This window comes from Sarcophilus harrisii, chromosome 2 (genome assembly GCF_902635505.1).
Source record: "Sarcophilus harrisii chromosome 2, mSarHar1.11, whole genome shotgun sequence".
NCBI lineage: Eukaryota > Metazoa > Chordata > Mammalia > Dasyuromorphia > Dasyuridae > Sarcophilus > Sarcophilus harrisii.
In genome coordinates, this window is record NC_045427.1 from 561,334,689 (window position 1) to 561,361,177 (window position 26,489).

General features: G+C 35.1%; 1 protein-coding gene and 1 pseudogene across 1 annotated transcript in view; one reads left to right on the plus strand and one right to left on the minus strand.

Annotated features, from left to right (window-relative positions):
• SORCS3 (sortilin related VPS10 domain containing receptor 3) overlaps positions 1–26,489 on the plus strand; it is a 694,786-nt gene that overhangs the window by 293,674 nt on the left and 374,623 nt on the right. The window contains exon 3 of the mRNA XM_031955808.1: positions 4,854–4,953. Coding sequence (XP_031811668.1) covers positions 4,854–4,953 — 100 coding nt within the window. The remainder of the gene's footprint in view (positions 1–4,853; positions 4,954–26,489) is intronic.
• LOC105749305 lies at positions 25,035–25,695 on the minus strand (annotated as a pseudogene).

Consider the following 26,489-nt stretch of genomic DNA (forward strand, 5'->3'; position numbering starts at 1 on the left):
TAGCCTAATAAAAGAGAGCTAAAGCCCAGAAAAGAATGCTTATCACAAAGCACAAAAAGCCTCAAAAGGAGGAATATAAACTTCTTAAGACTATGGGACTACAGGCTGGCCCAGATGGACTTACAATATTCTCTAAAAACGTATCCCTCCCTATGATGGGACAGTTTCATTCAGTCAGTCACTGGGGACCTGACAAGCTAGCCCAAAAGTATCAGTGGAAGAGTTTTGACAGAACTGCTGTCCCTGCCTATGATATGTGTCCCACCTGTTCCAGGCAAAATGCATTCATGCCTCTAAAGCCAGCTTATGAGCAGTTTCCCAGATGCATCCTTTGAAATCTGGTAGATCAATTTTATTCAATTGCTACTTGCCCATGGTTATAAATATACATACTTTGCTTATGGTCTGGTATATTTTCCTGGTGGGTGGAACTGTTCTCCTATCATACTGCCACAGCCTTCCCCCTCTTTCCCAGATTTTATACCACACCTACCCAAATTACCCAATATGAAAAGGAAAAGGAAAACAAAAATTGGCTCTGGTTTTTCTGGTATAAATTGTAAGGAAATCGTGACCCATAGTGATGAGAGAGCTGCCTCAATATGTGAAGACCTAGATTTAATCCCAATTATGAAGGATGCTTACTGTACCAGGTACCATATTTAAAGTATTCTGGGCAAGCTATTTAACCCTCAATGCTCCCAGAGAACCTAGACACTATAGACCAAAGTACCCAGGTGCATTTGTAGAAGAAATTTTTCTTTGAGTGTATGTACCCTGAGCCAGTGAAATTATAGTTCATATCTAAACTGCTGTGATACCATCCCACCAAGAAAGGGGGAGGGTGAGAACTTTCAAGCTGTTTGGTAATTTTGATATGGCATGGAGATATCTTTCTGTATGAATAGGAGCTTATAAATTCCCTATAAAGAGTGCTAGATTCATTGGGATATTACAATGTCATCATTGTTTACTTCCTACATGAGTCCACATGAAAAATGACTCAGACAATGCCCTATCACTCTAAACATCCCACATATCACAGTTATTATGCAGAGGATGAGGCTCAAGTCCACTCCCACTCCTTTGTATAACTTGATATATTCTCTTGATGGCTGCCACATAATTTAATGTCTGATCATCTACTTTTCACTCAGAAAAATGAGTGAAAAACATTTGGTCTTTGTCTCCACTATATAAAATCTCCCTATAGTAGTACTCAAAATAGCTTGTATTCATTTTGTCATTTATTCACTATATACTTATGTTATGGGGCCCTAGACAATGGGAACCCTATTTTCAGAGTGTGTGCAGTATGCTTTGATTGTTGCCAACCCACTTGAATGAGACTAGGTGGGCAGACTCTTCCAGAAAGACATGACTGTAGATTGGCAGAGAATTCTGAACACAATGGCTTGAGACCATGTACCAGCATAAGACACTTGCCAATTTGGCTCCACAGAGTCTGTGTAAGAGACACATGGAGACAGAAGCAGAAGACATGTAGCTCCTGATGGTGATCCTGATTTCCATTTTTCATTCCTGGAGATTACTAGAATGGACCTGTTTAGGGAAAATTGGGCCCTCTCTTAGTTTGAACCAACAGGTTATCTCGCTTCTGTTAAAGAGCCAATTCATGGGTGTGTATTTTCAGCCATATCCCAATATGTAAACAGCTACAATTTCTGTTTGCTGCTTTGCTTGGATAAATGAGTTTACTTACTATTCACCATTTGTGATGGTCTTGATCAGGGATCCTCAAACTTTTTAAACAGGGGGCCAGTTCACTGTCCCTCAGATTGTTGGAGGGCCAGACTATAGTAAAAACAAAAACTTTGTTTTGTGGGCCTTTAAATAAAGAAACTTCATAGCCCTGGGTGAGGGGGATAATCGTCCTCAGCTGCTGCATCTGGCCTGCGGGCAGTAGTTTGAGGACCCCTGAGATGGTCTTTTATATAACCAGAAGGTAGGAAGGACCTCAGCTGCAGTAGGTAGAGCTTCTTCCATAGATGGGTTTGTTGGAGTTATGCTGATGACTTGAATGGAAATAAACTCTGACCTGGACTCCATTTCTAGACTTGTGGCAGCCTACTTTCCCAATCTTTCAAAGCTCACAAAATCTAAATTGTAACTCATCTCTAAAATGGAGGTGAAAATGACAGCGTGGACATATACTCATGGGACAAATAATAGTAGCTCTAGTTAGGAGAGACTTTCCTGACCAAGAGCTTACCACAGTTCTAACTTCTCACTCTTAACATAGCCTTGATAGAAAGAGAATGCATTATTCAGTTAATGCCTTGTGTACATCTTCTCATTTTGGGCTCAGCAGTTATTTGAAACAATCCATGATCTTCAAGTCATAAAGAGGCTAGAAACTGTACTTGCTTTAAAATGGATATCGGACCCAATGGGTCCGATATCCATTTTAAAGCAAGTACAGTAAGTACCTCTATCATAGGTCATGCTGGCATTCAAGAAGTAGGCTCTCCTTTCAAAGCAGAAATATTATTTTACAATAAATACATGATCAATTGCTGGTGGAAGTAGTGAAACCTTATCTCCCCTGACTCCAAGTCCCTTTCTTTTTTCATTAAACCCATAATACCCACCTGTAATACCCTCAGCTGACCACTGCATTCTTCCTATGTACTATGAAAGGTATCATCTGCAGGCCACTTTGATCTCCCAAGTCATAGCCTCTTAATGTTGTTCTTCAGTTATATTTCACTCTTCCTAATCCCATTTGGGTTTTTATTAGCAACACTTCTAGAGCAGTTTTCCATTTCCTTCTCCAGCTCATATTTTACAGATGAGGAACTAAAGCAAATAAGATTAAGTAGCTTGCTTAAGATCACACAGCTAGTAAGTGTCTAAGTCTACATTTGAATTCATAATGATAGGGCTTCCTGACTCCAGGTCTTGCTCTCTACCCATTGTGGCAAGTAGCTATTCAGAGCATCCTGACTGTATGGTAAAGCCTTTGTAGAACATTATATGCAAAGATAAGAAGCTATCTCTGGGGCAAATAAAAAGAATCCAAAATAGATGAACACAGAGAAAACACAAATGCATGTGTTTACATGCACAGAGAGACATATCATACACATACATTCACATTCGGAGATTATATGTAAATAACACTATATTCTTTGCTCAATTTTTACTATTCTTTTCATTTTGTATAGGAGAAATTATATAACTGTAGTGTCCTTTGAGAAACCAGTTTGCTAAGCAAGTGACTCAAGTCAGTAATTCATTATGCACTGGGGTGATGAAAGCCTATCAATGTAACACTGTCTGTTCTTGGAGTCATCTTAAGAATCTTGTCTGGAAAATGTTTTGCTTTGAAAGATATGGTGATTAGGAGCTTTGGAGTCAAGTTCATTTAGGGTGTTGCAAGGTTGTTCTCGAGTCAGCTTAAACGAGAGAACTGATTATTAAATTTTCAGTGTGAGCATTCACACCTTGAAATTCAGCAAATGCTACAAATCAGGGCTTGATTCATTGTGTTATTGACTAAATTTAGGAAAGTGTTAATTATACAGATTAAACTTAGAAGTATACCCGTGCATGTAAAAAATATTCTGGAGAGATAGTTGCTAAACATTTATCAACATACCCCTGGGGGTTCTTAACTTGCCAAAGTTATTTTTTCATGCAGGGGTAATATTAACTTTAGGAGGGAGCCCTGTGGAAGGCACTACCACCCTAGAAAATGTCCTCTGCTTTGCTTACACAAAATCTAACTATTATTCCTTTAACCAAACACTTTGATTAATAGTTAAATATAAACCTTCCTAGCAAAGTTAAAAATATAAGATATTTACTATGTCATGTGTTTCATTCACTAATACAAATTTATTAAATTCCTACTAATTGCAAAGACATTTTGCTTTTTCTTGGGGTGACAAAAGTGAATTAAAGAAAGGAAACCACTCAGACCTACTGTGAAGGAGTTTAGATCCGGGGTAGGAGGATGACATGCAAAGATATGGAAATACCAAAAATGCAAAGAAATTTCCAGGAGGAGGGGGCACTGGCAAATGAGGGAATTCAGATTGTCTTCTTGAAGACTGGCATTTGTACTGAGCCCTTAAGGAAGTAAAGGATTCTAAGAGAACATTGTCTGGGGTAAATGCATTCCAGGTACAGGAGGCATGTGAAAATGGCAAAGCGAATATTGTATAAGCGGAATGACAAATGAGCTACTTGGTTATAATGTAGAGTGCATACAGTAGAGGAATGTATAATAAAGCCCAAAATAAAAACCAGTTTGAATGAACTACCAATCCTTTTTTGAAAAAGGGAAGAAATGGGAGGTTCCTGGATTTCTAAGGAGAAGAAAGAAATATTGCTTGTGGTCTTTACAATTTTGTTTTGTAGGGGATGGAGAGGATAACCCCCAGTGATCAGAGTGTCATTACTGACAACCTTAGTGAAGAGCCAGAAGTTTTAACACCCTCCCTGAATCTTAAAGGTGGTATCCTCCATTGCAGAATTGAAGACCTGCTGGGGGAATTTATATCTCCCCTATTGGGCTGTAGAAGCAAAGAACTTTTAATGTGTAGGTGGTAAAGTCTCTGACTGTTCCTTTTACCAACACAGATTCAGAAAGGGCAGAAAAGTAGGTCTTTGAGAAAAGGTAGGAGCAAAGGGTGGTAAACTCAGGTAGTGAGCAGATGCATTAGTATAATTGCACTTCTAAAATTAATGGGGCTTTTAATCTCTGAAGAACACTTTGAAGCACTCATGTGATTTGAAAACAAAAGTAGAGGTACAGGAACCTGTCTCCGACTTACGCAAAACCCCATTTTGTAAAACAATCTCCTTTTATCTTTATTTTTCAACAGGTCAACAGACTATGGCACTACCTATGAGAAACTAAATGACAAAGTGGGGCTCAAGACTGTCCTGAGTTACCTTTATGTCAATCCTACCAACAAGCGGAAGGTAAGCCAAAGCCTCCCAGTGACAGGGCTGCAGACTCTGAAAACCAGAGACCTATCTGGTATCCTTCTTTCTAGCTCAGGTTTTATTCTATCTCTTTTCAGAGTGAAAAGACTCATCAGATTGGGTTAGTAGACTGTAACTACATTTGCCAACAGGGAGAAAATAAATATAACTCACTGTTTCCCTGTCTCACATTTTTTCTTCTGTATCATTGAATGATGAACAGAACCATAACTATCCCTCTTTAATTCTTTTTTTCCCCTCCTGATGCAACAGTTAAGAATTGGATACAACAATCAGAACTGGATACATTTACATATAGTCAAGTCTAATTTGAGCCAACTGGGAGAAGGCCAGCTTGGATTAGTAACAAATCTAAATGATGTAATTTTTTGGTTTAAAAATGCAATTCAATTATTTATATGTGTAGTCAAGTCTATTAAGTGCCTAGTATGTGCTAGGTAATATGTGCAATTCAAGGAATATAAAGTGAGGCAGAAGACAATCTTTGCACTCAGAGAGTTTGCAACCTAGACTGAAAGGCTCATATAAACATGTCAAAATAGAAATTTAGAAATTCTAAATAGAAACATTAATACATACAAAAATATTAATTTACAATCTCAGTGATTGAAAAGCACAAGCTTTTACTTCTATGGAAGTATGTTAAATATGTCCTCTTTTATTTCAGCTATGTCCAACTCTTTCTACCTCTATTTGGGGTTTTCTTTGCAAACATACTAAGATGGCTTGTTATTTTCTTTTCCATCTTATTTTACATGTGAAGGAACTGAGGCAAACAGGGTTAAGTGTCTTATCCAGGATCACATAGCTAGTAAGTGCTGAGACTGGATTTGAAATTACCTGTTCTTTACTATAGGTTAGTGCTCTATCCCTGTACCACCTAAATATATACCCAACAATTTAGTTTTTCCATGAAGGACAGCAAAACCTTTCTTTAAAAATGCAGATACATGCAACCTAAGCACTATCTAAATTGACATTAACTCTAAATCAGACTCCTACTAATAAAATAATAATAATTCAACTTTAATGTAGTAGAATATGGCCTACAAAGCAAATGTCTCACAATAACCCTATAAAGTAGGGATTTCAAGTAGTAGTAATATGTTCATTCCAAAAATGTGAAAACTAAAGCTCAGAGAGATTACTATTTTCCCATAATCACATAGCTAGAAAATCCAAAACTAGAACTTGCACTCAGATCTTTTAACTCTAAATATAATGCATTTTCTAGTATACAGTGAATGCTTATTAGTCATAGTGTAACATGGGCCATCCCAAAGAACATACTTTGAGTTGCTTTTCCAGATCCCAGCAGAATACCTTACTGGTTCAGAAACTGGGTTCATTGAAAATGAAAAACTCTCATCATGTAGTGGTTCAGCAGCCAACTTAGGAATCCCTTCATCATTTCAAAATGCATCTTTCTCTGTGGAACATGGTTAGAAATAGCCAGAGTGTTTGTCATTTCTCAATGACAGAAGTGTTAAACCAGGAGACAAGGTTAGTCAAAATCAGAAAGGACAACTGACATGAGAATAGTTTATGTTGTTCCTAAGTTGCTCAAGAATATATCTGATATGTATCATCCATTTATGGGGAAAAGTATGGAAAATCTGATAAGGCAGTCTTGACATGTTCATTTACGGCTCTTTAGTAACTCAAGCTCTAGTCTACAACTTTCCTTTTCTCCTTGTCTTTTTTGCTGGCTTTCTATAACCAGAGGTAGCATAATTTGGGGATCTGTTGTAATGCTATTTCTAGGCTGATAAGACCCAGTTATCTTTGATAAATGTCAACATTATTATATTCATGCAGGGGTCCTCAAACTACTGCTGGTGTGTCAGATGCTGCAACTGAGGTCGTTTATCCCCCTCACCCAAGGCTATGAAGTTTCTTTATTTAAAGGCCCACAAAACAAAGTTTTTATTTTTACTATAGTCCGGCCCTCCAATAATCTGAGGGACAGTGAACTGGCCCTCTATTTAAAAAGTTTTAGGACCCCTGTATGGTATCCACTGTGTCATCTGAATACTGGTATCTCCATTACCAGGGTCATGGTTCAGAATAACAGAAAACCAAAGAAAATGAAATTGAAAACCTTCTTATCTTTTGCAATGGGTTAATTTTTATCTTTTTGCTTTTATTTTTACTACATTAATTTCAATAATTTTCATTTCTCTCCATGATGCTTTAATCAGCAATTATGAAATCCCAGTATTTTGTATCTGGAAAGTTATTAAGATATCATCTAATCTAAGTTTGTCATTATTGCAGAGGAAACAGAAATTTAATGAAGGGAAGTGACTTGCTTCAGCCTTGCTGTAAATTAGTGGTAGAACTGGAAGTCTAATAAACGTCCTCTGCCTCCTAGTTCAGTATTTGTTCCATCACACTATGTTAAATTGGGACCCAAACATAATGAAAGCAGTCTTACATATTTTAGAAAGTATGTGAGAGAACTCTGAACTTTTGAGAAGTGCAAAGATAGGAATGTTTTAAAAATGATAGAAATTTTTAAGTGTGTGTTTGTATTAGCCACTATTTCATTTTTTCAGCAGCTTATAAACTAAACAATATCAATGTGCTAAACAATAGACAATTCAGAAATCTGAATATTATGTGCATGCTTAGAAACATCTCTATGATTGTAATCATTGGAGGAATGCATCATAAACTCAGATAAATACATAGTTCATTGAGGAAGAAGACATTAAAACTGGAAAATCAGGAAAAGATTTTCATTGGAAGGGCCTTTAATAGTTGGAGGTGAGAAGAGGGTGTATTTCAGAATCTTGGGGCATTTTATATGCATGTGAATTCATAGGAGGTAGAAGGTTTAGTATGGGGAACTACTTAGTAAACTACTTAGGCTAAAATCTAGAGTTCATGAAGGAGGAATAATGTGTAATCTTAATTAAGAAATTTTAGTAACTTTTGAAAGATCATTTTCTTTAAGTGATGGAGTCAGAAGCCAAATTTCAGAAGTTTGAAAAACTGATGAGAGATGAGGAAGTTGCAACAAGCATATACAACTCTTTCTGGGATTTAATTATTAAAGAGAGGATCATTATAGGATGATATTTCAAGTGGATGATAAGAGTTAAAGAATGATTTCTTAAAGAATAGAGCAATATATAGGCATTTTTTTTGGCAGAAAGGGAGGAGTCAATAGATAAAGTTGATATTTAAGATGAGAGAGAAAAGGATTGATCTAAGAGGACAAGCTCCCCATTGCAGTGGTTCAGAATGCTTTCCTTAAGGCAGTTCTCTGGGGTTGGTCATCCAGATATTGGATTTTGAGTCGTCAAGTGACTCATCTGATGTCACATGATTCAATTCAATAAATAATTTTTATGAGTCTACTGAATAAAGAACACTGTTAGGCACTGGAGAAAATAAAAAATTTCAACAAATCATGGTCACTGAAGTTGGGGGAATTATTAGGGAAAGAGTGCATGTAAACAAATAAGCATCCAGTGAAAATTTATATAAGTATATAACTATAGTACTATGGATAGAGTCTGTGTCTTGTATCCTTGTAATTATGCGAACATAGAAAATTTTATCACCGGTTTGGCTGCTGTGTGATGAATTTTTCAATGATAATATATTTTAGAAACCATGGATAAATTTTAAGTAGGACAACTAGGTGGTATAATGAATAGAGCTCCAGACCTAGAGTCAGGAAAACTTACTGTGTGACCCTGGTCAAGTCATTTAACCCTGTTTGCCTCAGTTTTCTCATCCGTAAAATGAGCTGGAGAAGAAAATAGCAAACTATATCAGTTTCTTATACAAGAAAACACAAAATGGGGTCATGAAGAATCAGATGTGACTAAAACAACTGAACAGCAACAATACATCGTAGAGAGTTTATGATCTGTGTCTTTGTAAGTGCCCACATTGACAGAATCAGAGATCCTTGAAGCATGAAATAAGTACATTAAAGATATGTTTTCAAAAATGTTATGTGAGTTCCAGGGGACAAAAGTAGGCTAGAAACCAGATCCCCAGAGTCTGCTCTCAATGTCCTTTTTACCATGTCTTGAGTGTTTGTAAATATTTTTCCCATTTCCATAATCAGGCATATGAATTCATTAAGTGATTCTATGTATGTTTGTAGGTAATTTACTTATTTGTACGATTTTTGTATGTATGTATGTGTATTTTCATGAATTCATGCTTGGGGCAGTTTTCAAGTTTATTACAATTATTCTTTAAACTGTAACTTCTTGATCTTTCTCTCTTCAGCTGAACTTGTTCTTTTTGTTAGATCCATTAAGCTATAATCTTACAGGAGGAAATGAAGCTTGCCAAGAATCAGGCAAAGAGAGATACTGATGAATGAAAAGGTGTCATACAGACATTAATGCGGTATAACTTGAATGATACCTTCCAAACCCAGGGAATATCAGCACCTCTTTTCATACTTCTCACAAAGAGCATCTAGAATATGGTTTTTAAGCTCATTTTATTTTTAGACATTATGAATTAATAAGCAAAGGTTAGGTTTTCATCACTCTGCAAGACAATCAACCAAGAAGAAAACCCCCCTTGAAATAGATTATGAGCAGCAAGAAGTTCACATGCACAGAATTGTGACAAGTTGCTATCAAGGATTTATTTTAAAAATAAAAAATTTATTTAAAAAAATAAAAAAATTATTAAAAAAATAAAATTTTATTTAAAAAAATCATAGTTTATAATGGGCCTGTAAGAATCTGAGGTGCCTTTTGAATCATTAAATCAATACAGATATATGTTTATGAAGTTTTAGTACTACAGAGCATTTTATTATATTGTGATAATTTGAAAATTGATAATGCAAATATGTTAGATGTAGCAACTTGCATCTGATCAGGATATTTACATAATTATTTTCAGAATTGGAAGAGGTTTTCCATTTCTTCCAGTTCAACTTCTCACACAGTACATGTATTTCTTCTATAGTATCCCAGAGGCCATTTAGCCTCCACTTGAATGCCATTTTTGACACAGAACTTTTTACTCTATGTGGACTGTCATTCAATTCCTAGTACTGGTTATTAGAAGTCTCCAAATATTCAGTTTGACCAAGCAACCCTTTCATCAACTATTCTGGATAAATGGGATTTTACCATACATGGAATTTCATTTATCTCCCATTCTCTTAAAGTTAAAAACTTTGTGGGTGTTATGAAGACAATGACGGGAAAATTTATCCTTGAATATATTATAGCGTTTCAGTCATTTTCAGAGTAATGATTGAAGATTCTTTTTTATTCTTTTTTTTTAAATCTCTGGAGTATCTTTAGCTGTTATCCAGCTGATATCATTTTAATGTTAGCAAATTATTTTACTTATGGTTGTGTGTTTAATAGAAAGCTCATATTTTCATAAGGATTTCAAAAGTAACAAACGTGATTTTTTGAGCCAGGCGAAACATAAATTAGGCATATATGTAATCATATATGTGTACATATACATATAATATCTATATGTATACATATACATACATGTATATATACATACAATATATACACTTAGTTTCAAAGTGAAAATTATTGTTAATTTGGTCTCTTTTCAATGTTCAAAGTGGAATTTTAGTAAACACTAATTTGAGAAATGTCAATATATGTACATTTTTAACTCATTTTCTGTTCAGTACTTTAGTCCCTGAAATTTGTCTAGTGGGATTCTTAATCTCAAAGGCTGAGTTTTTACTCTCAGTTCTTCAAATGAAATAATTCTAGGAAAGTAATTTTAGCTCTCCAAAGAAAGTTCACATTAGGAGATAGCTGGGTCATTGGTTTATTGACTCCATTTTGTCCTGGCTGTGTTTGAATGAATCTTGAATTCTTACTTTTTTCCTTCTGTGAAGTACTTTCTATTTATCTTTTTTTTTGTCTAGATGCTAGCTGGATTTGAGGCTTTGAAGATGAAAAGCAAAGTGAAATACAACTTCTAGATTAGCTACTGGGTTTACTTTGTGGTAGTGACTCACCTCCTCCCCACTGAAGAGCTAAATGTTCCTTTGGATCTAGGAGCTCATTAAAGCTGATTGATCCCTTTGCTCAGAGTGGCATATAATGGCCCATCCTTAGCTCTTGCCAGTATTTACCATTTTTCTACTAGTTCACATTCATTCCTTTGTTAGAAGACAAATTAGAAAAAGAGTCTGATAGCTTTGTGAATTAGCATGGAGAGTTTTTGGCCCAGCTGATAAGGCTCTTTGCTAGCCTCCCTTTGATACTTTAGGACAATTCAGAAATGTTTTGGCCTAATTGCTTGGGCTCACAAATGACAGCCACCTGCAGCTTTGGAAGCAGCTTCAGGAACAGGCGGTCTGTGAGTGTGATAATGACAGCCAAGGTCTTCATGGGTATTGTGTGTGTGTGCGCTTGGAAAGGAATGGAAAGATTAGAGACCATAAGCCACAAATAGAGTCCTCCCCAGCAAGACTGGTGTGTGAACCAGTTGAGATTCCGTAGTGATTATATATTAGCCATAACACAGTTACCTAAGGCTTCTTGCTCATTAGTATTTAAAGGATTAGCTATTTCTTGAAGGAAGAGAAACGAGTTAGATCTATCCATTCCTAATTGATTTACTAGTGAGAAGGATAATTACTTCCAGGCTACCCAGCAGAAGTACAATAGGAATTATCTGTCGGAGTTCTTTGAAGCACCAAAGGGTTCTGTTTGGTTGTTAAATACACAATATATATTTGGTTGAATGCTATTTATATCAACAACATTTTTGTGATTCAACAGTATAACAATTGAACACAGTTTAGATTTTTTACAGCATCTCCCTCACCCCAAACAGCAAAACTGCACTTAAAATAATCTTTTTAAGATATGTTTTTACCTTAATTATTAATGTTAGGATGGGAGAAAGAAGAGGGTGCTCTTCGGTGATAAAAAGGGCATATTACATAAGAAAGTTGCAATATTTTGACTTTAGGAAAGAAAGCTAATGTGGGAAGTCTGTTTTATGGTACTATTGAACTGAAAGGGATGTTCGAGATAATCTAGATCAGAGCTATCAAACACCTGGGATTTGAACCCACATTTAATTCTAAATTCAGCCTTCTTTTTCTTGGGTATCCTATTGTCTAATCTCCTCAGAAGATACTTATGTTAGTAAGTGCTTGTAGTATTTAGATGATTTGGGGAAGTTTGTAAGCTGTTAGTTTGTCCTTCCTTTTGAAGAGGACCCATTACATCACTGGTGATGTCTTGATTTGCACTTGAATTTGATTTAAGTGAGGCAGAGTTGTGCAATCACTCTTTTCCAGAATCATCCAAGTACAGTGAAAGGATAAAAGTCAAGATGACTGGAGATAGCATAGGATGGTGTTTTTGATACCTGACCAAGTTCCAGGCATGACACAGTCCCTGTTTCCATTGTCTTCGTGGCCACTGGAAAAATTGTTTTCATTTGTCTATTTGCCAGGAAAGAGTCTTCACATGTATGGGGTAGATATTCCCCCAACTCACTGAGAGATTTGGGATCTATCAATTATCCTCAAGTTTAGCCTGTCTCCCTAGACAATTTACCAATATGTAGTTGTTGAGTAAGGCTTTGGCCTTATGTATTCTATATATGTGCCTCTTGACTTGGAAAGCATGTTCATCTTTTTTTTTTTTTTTGATACTTTCTGTACTTGTGTGAAAGTACTAAAGTAGTTTAAGGTCCTAACCCATGTTTTAAAGGAAAGATGCAGTGTTGCAATCTTTCTTAATATTCCCATTTTAGTAAATAACTTTACTAGGAGACAATTTTGTTCTCTAGTTGACTAGAGTAAAGATAAATACATTGATGTGTGCTCTTGAATTTTAGAAGTTCAGATCCACAGAATATTTTCAATCTGAGATAGTCATCATTCCAGGGATATAATCTTTGAGTTAGTGAAGTAGCCCAAAGTAAGTAGCCTTATGGTAGGAATATGTAATATCCAAATTCTAGCCTCAATTGGTTAATAATTTAAATAGGGGGATCTTTGGACTGATGTCAAATGACCTAGAATCAAGTCCTAACTCTACTATTACTAGCTTTAGGTCTTGAATAACCCACTTCTCATTGCTCCTTAGTTTACTCATTTGTAAAGTGAGGGAGAGGGTGAACTAGGGGCTTTATCTAGACATAGACCATTTTCAATATTATCTGTAGAAATTAAGAGAATCCACTGATCACTTCCTGAAAGAGATTCCAGAATGAAAATTCCCAGGAATATTATAGTCAAATTCCCAAGTTCCCAATTTGCTAAGAAGAAAGTACTTCAAACAGCCAGAAAGTAACAATTCATATATTGTGGCATCATAGTCAGGCTTACATAAGAGTTAGGAGTTGCTACATGAAAGGACTGAAGGACTTAGAATATGATATTCTAGAAGGCAAAAGATCTAAGAATGCAACCAAGAATCACCTAACTAGTGAAACTGAATATAATCCTTTCTAGATAAAATTAGACATTTAATGAAATATAAAACTTTCAAACATTCTAGAGCTAAGTAGAAACTTTGGTTTTCAAATATAACACTCAAGATAAACATAAAAATTTAAACAAGAAAGAGAAAATATAAAGGATTCAATAAGATTAAGCTATTTGTTTTCATAGATGGCAAGATGATACTTATAACTCTTAAGAACTTCATCACTTTTGGAACAATTGGAAGAAATATATGCTTAGGCAGAGGTCATGAGTGTGAGTTGATTGAGATGCGATGATATCTGAAAATACAAAATGAAGGGATAAGAAAGAGGGATGCACTGGTAGAATAAGGAAAAGAAAGGTAGGATGGAGGGTTATTTTACATAAGACAAGTATGAAAGAGGTATTACACTGGAAGTGACGATGGAGAGTTGAGTTGGCAAGTAATGCTTGTAATTGGCTCAAAGAGGGAAAAACATATATTCTCAGTTGGATTTAGAAATCCACAATTCTATATTGGGACGAAGATGTGTAGGGAGATAAGAGAAGAGGGGACTTAGAGAAAGGAATCAGATTGGAAGGCAGTGGTCAGAAACAAAATACTTGAGTTGAGGCATTGTGAAATAAGAGAAAAAAAGATAAATGGGGAAAATAGGATAGAAGGTAATTAACAGTAATCATAACTGTGAATGAGAATGGGATGAACTCACCAATAAAATGGAAGTGAATAACAGACTAGATAATAAAATAGAATTTTAAAATATATTGTTTACAAGAAACATACTGATTCCCAATAAGATCAATGGTAAAATAAGGTTGCCCATTATCATTATTACTATTTAAAATTGTACTACACAGCAAAATAACGTTTTGGTCATGTATACTTATTGTGTATCTAATTTATATTTTAATGTACTTAACATCTACTGGTCATCCTGCCATCTGGGGGAGGGGGGTGGGGAGTAAGAGGTGAAAAATTGGAACAAGAGGTTTGGCAATTGTTAGTGCTGTAAAGTTACCCATGCATATATCCTGTAAATAAAAGGCTATTAAATAAATAAATAAATAAAAAATAAAATTGTTCTACAAAAGTTAGCAATAAAATTAAAAAAAGAAATTGAAGAAATTAGAGTAGGTAATGAGGAAACAAAATAATTACTGCTTGCAGATGATATGATGATATACTTAGAGAATCCTAGGGAATCAATTAAATTGCCAAAAACAATTAACAGCGTTAGCAAAGTTTCAGGATATAAAAAAACCCACATAAATCACTAGCATATCTATCTGTTACTAATAAAGTCCAGCAGCAAGAGATAGAAAAAGATATTCCATTTAAAATAACTGAAGATAATATAAAATATTTAGAAGTCTATCTGCCAAGACAAAGCCAGGAACTATATGAACACAATACAAAACAATTTTCACACAAATAAAGTTAGATCTAAACAATTGGAAGAATATCATGTGCTCAATTTATTATTTATTCACTGGCCAATCAAACTGGCAAGAAATTACTTTATGGAGCTAGAAAGAATAAAAACAGAGTTCATCTGGAAGAACAGAACGTCAAGAAATTCAAGGGAATTAATGAAAAAAATGCAAAGGCTTGGCTTTACCAGACTTAAAACTATATTATAAAGCAGTAGTTATCAAAATTATTTGGTACTAGCTAAGAAATAGAGTAATGTATCGTTGGAATAGGTTAGGTACCCAAGAATAATAGTTGATGATTGTAGTAATGTAGTGTTTGATAAACACAAAGACCACAACTTCTGTTTCATTAAAACTGAAGGGAAAACTTAAAAAAAGTATGGCAGAAACTAAGCATTAACCAACACCTAATACCCTATACCAAGATAGTTGAAATGGATTCTTGATTTAGACATAAAGGATGATACTTTAAGCATCTTAGGAGAACAAGGGATAGTCTTACTCAGATCTGTAGAGAAGGGAGGTATTTAAGATCAAAGAAGAAGAACTAGAGAATATTATGAAATGTAAAATGGAAAATTTTGATTACCTTAAATTAAAAATATTTTCTACAAATGAAACCAATGGAGTCAAAATTAGAAGGGAAGTAGAAAGTTGAGAATTTTTTTTACATCCAGTGCTTCTGATAAAGGCTTAATTTCTGAAATATATCGAAAATTGATTCAAATTTATAAGAATACAAACCATTACATCATGAACAAACAATTTTTTAGATGAAGAAATTCAAACCATTTCTGGTTATAGGAAATCATTATTGATTAGAGAAATGCAAATTTAAAAACTCTGAGGTACTTTATACCTTTCATATTAGTTAAGATGACTGGAAAAGATAATAATAAATTTTAGAAGAAATGTGGGAAAAATATATAGTCCCACTAATATATTGTTGATAAAGTTGTGAAATAATCCAATCATTTTTGAGAGAAATTTGGATCTATGCCCAAAGAGCTATAAAATTGTGCATACCCTTTAATCCAGCAGTATCTCTACTGGGTCTGTATCCCAAAGAGATCATAAAAAAGAGGAAAGGACCCACATATGCAAAAATGTTTGTAGCAGCCATTTTTATGACAAAGAACTAGAAATTGAGTGAATGCTCATCAGTTGGGAAATGGCTGAAGAAGTTATGGTATATGACTGTAATGGAATATTATTGTTCTAAGGAAAATGACAAGCAAGCAAATTTCCAAAAACCATGTAAAGACTTACATGAACTGATGCTAAGAGGAAGTGAGTAGAGCAAGAGAACATTGTACATATTAACAACATCATGTGATGGACTTAGCTCTTTGCAACAGTGCAGTGATTCAAGGCAATTCCAATAGAATTGTAATGGAAAGAACCATTTATATTCGGAGAGAGAACTATTGAGACTGAATATAGATCAAATCATAGTATTTTCACCTGTGTTGTTATTGTTAGCTTGTTGTACATTAAAAACTATTTTTGCATGTATTTGGGGAAAAAAACTATCATTAAAAAAAGAAAATACAGTTCAATCTATAGTGCTTAAAATATTTTAAATAATTATAATTCTTTTACCATTTCATAATTAAGTTTATCTTTGGATGCCATATTAAGTAATTTTTAGTTGTTTTATTTATTTATTTATTTTTACAAATTTTGCTTCCTATTGTTACTTTGTAATAAACCTGACTGAAATAAATTTTTCTTATCCTTAAAAAAAGAAACATACTTGTAGAAGAGAGATGCACAAAGAATAAAGTTATTGGGATGGAACAGAATCTATTATGTTTTAGCTGAAGTAAAATTTAAAAAAAATTTAAAAGGTCTAGCAATCATGATTTTAGACAAATCAAAAGCAAAAATAGATCTAATTAAAAAGAGATGTGAACTTTTGATCCAGCAGTGCTACTACTGGGCTTATATCCCAAAGAGATATTAAAGAAGGAAAAGGGATCTGTATGTGCCAAAATGTTTGTGGCAACCCTCTTTGTAGTGGCCAGAAACTGGAAAATGAATGGATGCCCATCAATTGGAGAATGGTTGGGTAAATTGTGGTATATGATGTTATGGAATATTATTGTTCAATAAGAAATGACCAGCAGGATGAATACAGAGAGACTTGGCGAGACTTACATCAACTGATGCTGAGCGAAATGAGCAGAACCAGGAGATCATTATATACTTCTACAATGATACTGTATGAGGATGTACTCTGATGGAAGTGGATTTCTTCGACAAAGAGAAGATCTAACTCAGTTTCAATTGATCAGTGATGGACAGAAGCAGCTACACCCAAAGAAAGAACACTGGGAAATGAATGTAAACTGTTTGCATTTTTGTTTTTCTTCCCGGGTTATTTTTACCTTCTGAATCCAACTCTTCCTGTGCAACAAGAGAACTGTTTGGTTTTGCACACATATATTGTATCTAGGATATACTGTGACATATTTAACATGTATAGGACTGCTTGCCATCTGGGGGAGGGGGTGGAAGGAAGGAGGGGAAAAGTCAGAACAGAAGTGAGTGCAAGGGATAATGTAAAAAAAAAATTACCCAGATATGGGTTTTGTCAATAAAACGTTATAATTAAATAAATAAATAAATAAATAAAATAAAAAGAGATGTGGCAGGAAGTTACATCTTGCTAACAGAGACAATGAAGTAATATTAATATTAAACATATACACACCAAATAGCATAGCATCCACATTTTAGAGACTTTATTTTGCATATGTATGTATTTAATATGTTTTCTTTCACAAAATGACTAATATGGGGGACAAAACTCAGTAGTCTCTGCTTCTTGTATGATCAAACAATTGGTTACAGAATAGTTGCTCATCAATTATGAAATGGCCTTAACAACCATGGTATAACAACCATGGTACATAGTATGAGTGTAAAAAATGAATATGAAGAATAAAAAGAAATAAGTGATAACATATATGAATTGAGGTAAAATAAATAAATACAGAAAAATGGTATTTATTCATAATGACGATAATAGTGAAAATTGAAAGAAAACTAACAATAAAAATTGAAATTGAGTATTGTTAATTAAGATTAAAGACCCTGAAGATTAAATGAGAATGTTAGATTAATTGATCTACACATTTTCTTCTATCTCTTAATCTATGGTTATCTTATCTGTAGGCTCTCTTTTAAGCTCAGCATTTTGTGGTTTAGAAATTGATTATATAATTTAGATCCCAGTTTCTTAAACTGTGGGCAATACCACATATGGGGTCTTGTAACTGAATGTCGAGGTTGTGAAATTATGATTTATTTTTAAAGCTTTTTATTTTCAAAACATGTGGAGATTGTTTTCAATATTCCCCCTGTAAAACACTGTGTTTCAAATTTTCCTCTTTCCCTTCCTCCCACCATCTCCCATAGATGGCAAGTAATCTGATATATGTTAAACATGTGCAGTCCTTCTATATATGTATTTCCACAATTATCGTGCTGCACAAGAAAAATCAGATGAAAAAGGGAAAAGTGAGAAAGAAAGCAAAATGCAAGCAAATAACAACAAAGTGATGCATACTCAGTCTCTACAGTCCTCTCTCTGGGTGCAGATGGCTCTGTCTTATCACAAGACTTTTGGAACTGGCCTAAATCACCTTATTGTTGAAAATAGCCATGCCCATCGGAATTATCATCCTACAATCTTGTTGTTGCTATGTACAATATTCTCTTGTTTCTACTGACTTCATTTAGCATCAGTTCATGTAAGTCTTTACAGGCCTCTCTGAAGTCATTATGCTGATCATTTCTTATAGAACAATAATATTCCATAACATTCATATACCATAACTTATTCAGCCATTCTCCAACTTATGGACATCCATTCAGTTTCCATTTCTTTGCCTTACAAAAAGGTTGCTACAATTGTTTTTGCACATGTGGGTCCTTTTCCCTTTTATGATCTCTTTGAGATACAGGCCCAATTAAATTATGATTTATTATAAGTATTTTTTATTTAAATTATATACCTATATATCTGAGATCACACAAAAATTTCTTTTGCAAAAAAGGGTTGCAAATGGAAGAAATTTAAGAAACCTTGGACTAGAGAAGGTCAGCAGACTACGGATTTCATCCCCTTGTTTTTGTTTGAACTAATAATGCCTTTTATATTTGTAAATAAAATTTTATTGTATGTAAAAAGGTAAAAATCAATGTTAGCTCAGAGATTGAAGTAAAGCTGTAGTATGCTGAAAGTTTGTCAACCTCTATAGCAAAGGAATATGAGATGGAAAGAGGCACTGTTATAGAGCAGGGTGAGTCTTTGTTTGAGACTTTTGAAAGCACCTCCCCATAAAGAATATGGATATGGTTGATCAAATGCGAGGACATTATGCTTTTATCATAGAGAAAGCATAGCAGGTGAAGGTGAGAATATCTCCTTCCACCATATGTCTCCTCATTAATAGCCATCTTATTTTAGGGCATCCATGAAGATGATCATGCAGGGCATCTATTTTATGTTCAGCCATGAACATAGCAAGAAGAGTTCCTGATAGAAGAAATGTGAAAGGCTTTCTTGGCCTGAGAGTATGAGTCAAATGATTTATCTTGGGGAAAGCTATCCCTTAGAAAGAAACCAAGAGATAGCTCCAAACCAGCTAGTTCATTTTAGGGAGAGCATATAAAACTGACAGCATGTCTCTCTACTTCTCTGAGCTCTATTTTCTCATTTAGAAGTGAAGATACAAATACACCTACTGCCCCAGAGTTATAAGGAAAGTTCTTTGTTAATCTAGAACCTTATAATGGAGCAGTTAAAAATATTATTATTTAGCATTTTAGGAGAATCTCCAAATAAACAAGGCATGGAACCTTGTATGATACAAGGGATACAAATATTGATAATATAAGACAATGTCTTGTGTCCAATGAGTGGGTGCTTGAAGACCAAGTACATGGGAGGTGTGAAAAGGATGGAGGCAAGATTTCTGATTACATTTTATGGTTGAGCATAAGGCAATACCTTTGAAAATATTGGGAGGTTCAAGTAGAAGGCAAATTGAACTTATTTAGACTGTTATTTTCCTTTAAGATTGAAGTAGGGATAGCATCTCTGTCAGATGGTCTTAACTATTCTGGATGGTGCTGATTTGCTCTTTAAGTCTGAGCAGGAGTCTGAGAAAATAACCCTTACTCTAAGATTTCCAAGAAGCAAGAAGTATATTCCTTGCTTCAAACTTCTTATTTGATGGCCTCTCCTTGACTCATGTGTATCCTGGGGGCTTCTTCCTGCTTTCTTGTTTTTGCAACTTTTCAATATTCCTGTAGTATTTCTGTTTAGAGTGATCATAGGTGAGTTTGTCTCTGAGGATGTTGCTTATTTGTACGTGACTTATCCATATTATTTCTGGCTGCTAGAGAACTACCCTTGTGAAACAATACTTACATAAAAGGAAAGAATTTATTCATTCAACAAATATTTGTTGACACCTATTTTGTACAAGCCTGAATCTGTGCCAGTTGCTGAGGGGATACAGAGATGAATAAAACATGTCAAAGAACAGTGGGAAATAAGGTTGGATAGGGAGTTTGCTGCCAATTTATGGAGAGCCTTGAGAGCCAGGCAGAAGAGTTTAAATTCCATATTATAGGTAATAAGAGGCTATTGGTTGTATGATAGGTTCTTGAAAAAGGATATGGCTTGATAAAAGTAGTGTTTGATGGTATCCAATCCATAAATATGGAGAGCAGAAATGATGGGCAGCAGTTGAGAGTGGTGATAGGGCATCTGCTGATGTTACATAGACTTGGGAATGAAGGCCCTCATTTGGAATTTAGCAGAGACCAATAACTACTGTTGCATTTTTTCCAATTCAATTCAACAAACATTTATTATATATCAGTTAAATGCAAAGTGAGAATTAGTCTTGTATACTGGATAGAAGGTAGGTCCTGGAGTTAGGAATACCTTATTGTTTAGTCATTTCAATCATATCTGACTGTTCATGATCCCATTTGAGATTTTCTTGGTAAAAATCATAGAGTAGTTTGCCATTTCCTTCAGTTTATTTTACAGAAGAGGAAACTGAGATAAACAGAGTTAAATGATTTGCCCAGGGTGACATAATAAGTATCTGAGGACAAATTTGAATCTAGGAAGATGAGTCCCAGCATTCTATCCATTGTATCTCCTTACTGCCTCTGTTGCCTTTGAAACATAATAGCTATATATTCATGGACAAATCACTTAATAACAAAGCCTCAGACAACTTTCTAAGACCATAAGCTATTAACCAGTTGCTCTACCTGGGTCCCACACTAAGAGTTCCTTTTATTGATGAAATCACAGGTTCAGAATTCATTCTTCCTAATTACTCTCCTACAATTTGCTAGACTCCATATTAAAACTCAAAAAACAAATGTAAAAATGAAAAAATCCCTGCTCTCAAGAAGCTTATATGAATAAGGAGGGGATGTAATTCATCATTATTTTATATCTAGATTCTATGCCCCCAACTAATTGTAAGTATCCAGAGAACAGGGATCATGTTTAATTCAGCTTTATGTTCCCTAGGGTCCTGATGGTAGAACCTTGAACCTAGAAGTTGCTGAACAAATATTTGCTGTAAATCAGTGATCTCCAATGTTTTTGAGATAGTTTATACCACCACAAGATAATATTTGTATTATTGATATCTGTTGATAGAGAAAGTGTGAAACTGATTATGGGTCTCTTGCACTAATTCCTGGGGGGATTGAGAGCTAGGACTGAGTTGTAGATGAAAGGACTTTCTAGGTAGAACTTAGTGGATAGTCAGTGATGGAAGTTGTGATGGTTTGGATGATCTGATAGGGAATGTATATAAGGAATCAAAGATTTAGAGAAACAGGGAGAGATCAGATAGATAGTAGTTGAAAGGGACATACTTTCAAATTGATTACAGCACACTGGTCATTTTTTTAAATTAATGTCCTCTTACAAGTATAAAATGTGATTCTTTTGGGACATGAGTCATACCTCAAAGTTGTGGAGCTACACATAACACCAATGAATAACAATAAACACAGAAAAATAGATGTTTTCATGGGTCAAATCAAGTAAAATGAGCCAGCATTTATTAAGTACCTATTATATGCCAGGTAGCCAGGTAGTATAGTAAGTAGAACACTGGAATTGGAGTCAGAAAGATCTGAATTCAAATCCAGCCCCAGAGATTTATTAGCTGTTTGAACCTGGGCAAATCTCTTAACCCTGTTTATCTTAGTTTCCTCATTTCTCAAAGGAGCTAGAGAAGGAAATAGTAAACTACTCCAATATTTTTCCCCAAACCTGTCAATAGAGTTATAGAGTTGGATGTGAATGAAATGGCCGGACAAAACAACAAAAACAGCAATAACTATAACAATGTCCCAGCCACTTTGCTAAGAACAAAATAGTAGGATTAAGCATGATGGGTCATAGAATCATTGAGTAAGAGCTCCAAGAGATTTTATACCAATGTAGAAAGAGTAAGAAGACATGGCTTGAACTTCTGACTGCCATTTTCCACCTGTATCAACTTGGACATGTCATTTCACTTATGTTTCAGTAATTGTGATTACAGTTTTTCAGCACAATGATACTGATGGTCTCTTCCAATCTAATTGTATGGCCCAATTCAACCCTTTCATTTTGTAGATAGGGTAACAGTGCTCCAGAGGTGACGTGATGTACCTGAGGTCACATAGGTTGCATGGTAGGGAATTTGAACACAGGTTGTTTGATAGAAATCATCCCAGACAGTCTCTTTGCTTTCTGCCTCCTGATTATAGATGCATTTTTCTTTGCCCTCTTCTCCCTAATTTCTGTCTTGCTTTCCTGTTTGATCAGCACTGGGACTCATTGGCAAATCTCTGAATTGCAGCCAGAATCCCAAAGAGACATAGCAAATGTATTTGCTGCTGTCAGTGCCAGGGTACCCTCAAGATGGGGCCACTGTCCCTCACTGTGTCTCCATTTGTCCCTGATTTCAGCTTTTTGTCTTTGGCTATCACATCAGCATTTAGGCAAGGCAGCTGCCTCTGAATCAGCCCTCTAGTCATTTAGCAGTCTTGAGGATCCTGGGGAACTCTCCCCTCATTAGATAGATGGTCTCAGCAAAAGTGTCTGCTGTGAGCTGACTACTGTCACTCTGACCTTGGACTGGTAATGAGGGGACAGAGTGAGGGAGATGAGCTCCCTGCCAGAAGCAATCTCTGTGGTTGGCTGATCTCATTGAGGAAGAAGAAATGCAGTCTTTTCTTCTACTGGGACTTTTGGGGAGTTGTTGTTGTTAAAGAAAACTTTCTTGAGGGCAATGAAATCCATTTATTTTGTAACTATTCATGGGAGCAAGAGGGAGAAAACATGGCTTTAGTGTACTTTTGTTTCTTTATCAAAATGTGCTTACTTGGGGCGCTCTGAAGATTCACCCTGAAAGTATATGGCATTGAAGAGAGAGAATGGCAATCCCTCAATTGGAGAAAAGAGACTATACCATTAGAATAAGCACTTTAATACCAGTTCTTCCTACTTCCTTAAAAGTATTTTCCTTACATATTTCTGTCATCCTCTTAACTTTTTCTATGCCTCAATTGATTCATTGTTTCCTATCTAATGGATCCCAGCCTTCCCTGATGGTTTTCAAGGCTCTATATGATTGACTCAACTCCACTTTTCCAATCACATCTCTCAGGACTCTTCAACATATACCTTAGCTTATAATAACCTTTCTGGATCACCTTCTAATCCCCAAGTCCATCACTATCTCTATCTTTAGAGTAATAATGATAACAGCTATCATTTATATAGTGATTTAAAGTTTGCTAATCATTTTACAAATATCTAATTTTTTCCTTATTTATAACCTTGAAATATAGCTGCTATTATAGAAAAGTGAGACAGAGGCATAAAACATGTAGCTTGCCTGAGTGTAGCCCAAACCACATTAAAATGCAATTTATAACTATTTAACAAAATAAGTAGAATGCAATAAACATAGATAAAATTGAATGTAGTTTTCTAAGTCAACATGTAGCTCTAAGGGATCCTTATGTATGGTTTAGAGGCTCCCATTTCTATTTGAATTTGACACCACTGAGCTTATGACACTACTTGAGTTATGTGAACAGATTCACATAACTAATAAATGTATCATGCTAGATTGGAACTCAGCTCTTCCTAATTCTGTCCAGCACTCTATCTGCTATGCCACCTAATGGTCCTTGGTCCTTTGCCCTTCAATTTAATTTAATTACATAATTTAGGTGGCAACCACATAAAACACTGTGGTAAGGATGTAAGAATGTGTAGTTAAATAAGAATTGGGTCTTTGCTTTTCAGATACTCACAATGCTGGGCATGCTGAAGCCAGCTAAATAAGCATTCAAGAATAGATTATGAAATTTTCAGTGAGAACATTTACATCTGTGAAATAAGCAAATGCTACAAGTCAGGGCTTGATTTATTGTGTTGTTGAAGGTCCAGACTTAAAAAAGTGATGGAGAAAATGTTAAAAAACACAGATTAAACTTAGAAATGTGTTATGAGTATATTTTCCCTTTCCCCCAGAGAGCTAGTTGTTAAATATTTATCAGCACATCCACTGCTCATTATCTTAAAGGAAGATATGATAGAATCTAGATTGTATCCAATCTTCATTTTCTAGTTTATCTTCTCATCAGTTCAGTTCAGCAAACACTATGAAGTATCTTTTTTATACAAGACCCTTATGCTAGTTAATGGGGTTATTAAAAAAACTGAAATGGTCCTTGCCTTCATGGAATTTCTATCTTACTAGGAAAATGCAAAAATAAATACGAAGTTTATACTTAGATAAAGTGGTTTCAATAAGGAAGGAGTGTTCATAGTTGTATCAAGATAATACCTCACAAGATTATTGTGAAGCACAAGGCATTATATGAATGTTACCTATTATATTATTTTCTTGTCTTTCCAACTGGATTGTTAAATTTGTGAGGGGAAGGTACATGTATTAGTCTCTTGTTTTCCTCTTTGCCCTTCCACCCTCCCTTTCATTCACTGAACAAATGCAGAACCCATATTTGGAGCTCAGTAAGTATTTGTTAATTTATTTTTTTAATGTTATAAAGCTTTTTTATTATCATTAAATACCAACTTAGCATTGCAAAAATTCTTAGTGATCCTTAAAGTCCAAGATTCTTAATAAAGGGTTTTCCAGTAAGTATGTGTCTCCTATTCCTTGGTATAAAGTTTTATGAAACAAAGGCTGAGAACTATGTACAACTTGTTGCCAAACATTGCATGCTTCTGCATCTGGAATGACTGCTCAAGATCTGGTCGATGCCCAACTCAGATTCTTGTTCATGAACTGCTTCTTTACAAAGCAAGTCCACCACTTGCTAAATCTGTCACTTTGAGGATCAAAGACCTTTTCACAAGCCTTGGGCCATTTTCTTGCCACAGTTGTTGTAAATAGACCCTAATCATTTCATGTTCTAGCTTATTTTAAGGTTTGGCATAAATGGCAATAAGAGAGAAATCTGGCTTTCCAGGAATAGGAAAACTAGTGATTCACAATGTATAAATTAATTTCTCTCCTTATCTTTTTGAGTTGTAATTCTGGAGTTTCTTTAAGTATTCAGAAATGTAAAGAGTTATATAGATCAATGTCCTATCAGTTTCATTCTTAATTTCATAGTTTTTGAAGAAGACAGGCTCTGGAAATAATAGATAGCTTTAACCACAGTATCTGTGTCTTTTTGTTTCTTTTGGAGCTCTCCTTAAATTGACTTCCAATAGGTAACAGTGCCATGTTTCCAATTAGTTTGGTATCAGGGTCCATAAGAGAGGAATACTATGTTGGCATCTTGGCTGCTGGGCCTGGGCTTCTGGCAAGTAGATGGTATTGGCTTCCCTCAGAGACCCTGGAACTTCTGGTTCTAGTGACTGGATGGAGTCTTCATTTATTTTTGAATGAGAATAATCGATGTCTTCTCAAGGCTATATCTTTCTTGGCAGAAATGAAGGCTTATAGGTAGCCTTCTCTCTTAAAGGGCTTTATCTCTGGCTTATTCCCTTCTCCTTTCTCATACTTTAGATTGAATGGAGGAAACTACATTTCTTCACTCTATGAGACTGTGTTCCTCCATGATGACCGATGCCAAGGAGGAGGTAAATGAATCATCAGACTCCAAGAAGTATTCTCTTGAAGGGCCATATAATTCATCCTCCTGTCCTCCAAACACTCCACAAGGGAAAAGAAACCCTTCTTTTTTTATTGTTTCTTTTAAAGGTCTTCAGAGAAAGAATTTCTTCTACTTCTCTCAGTCTATCTCTAACAGGGAGCTTTTCCTTTATCTAACCTTAATCCCTTGCATTATAATTTTAAGTTCCTCCATTCTTGTTCAATCTTTGGTTCTATCCTTCTTGTTAAGGCCTCCTGTTTAGCTCTGAGGGCTGTCATCTTGGCTGAGCTCTCCCAGCAGTTTCCTTTTCTAAACCAGTAATAGTCATTGAGAATGGAATAGCAGTGACAGACTCTTTCTTGATCATCCATAAAATATATATTTTTAAAAAATTTATCGCCTAATTTCAACTTTGTGTCAAAGAAGACAAATTTTTCTTTTGGGTATAAATCTGTGATTTGGGGGGTAATATTCT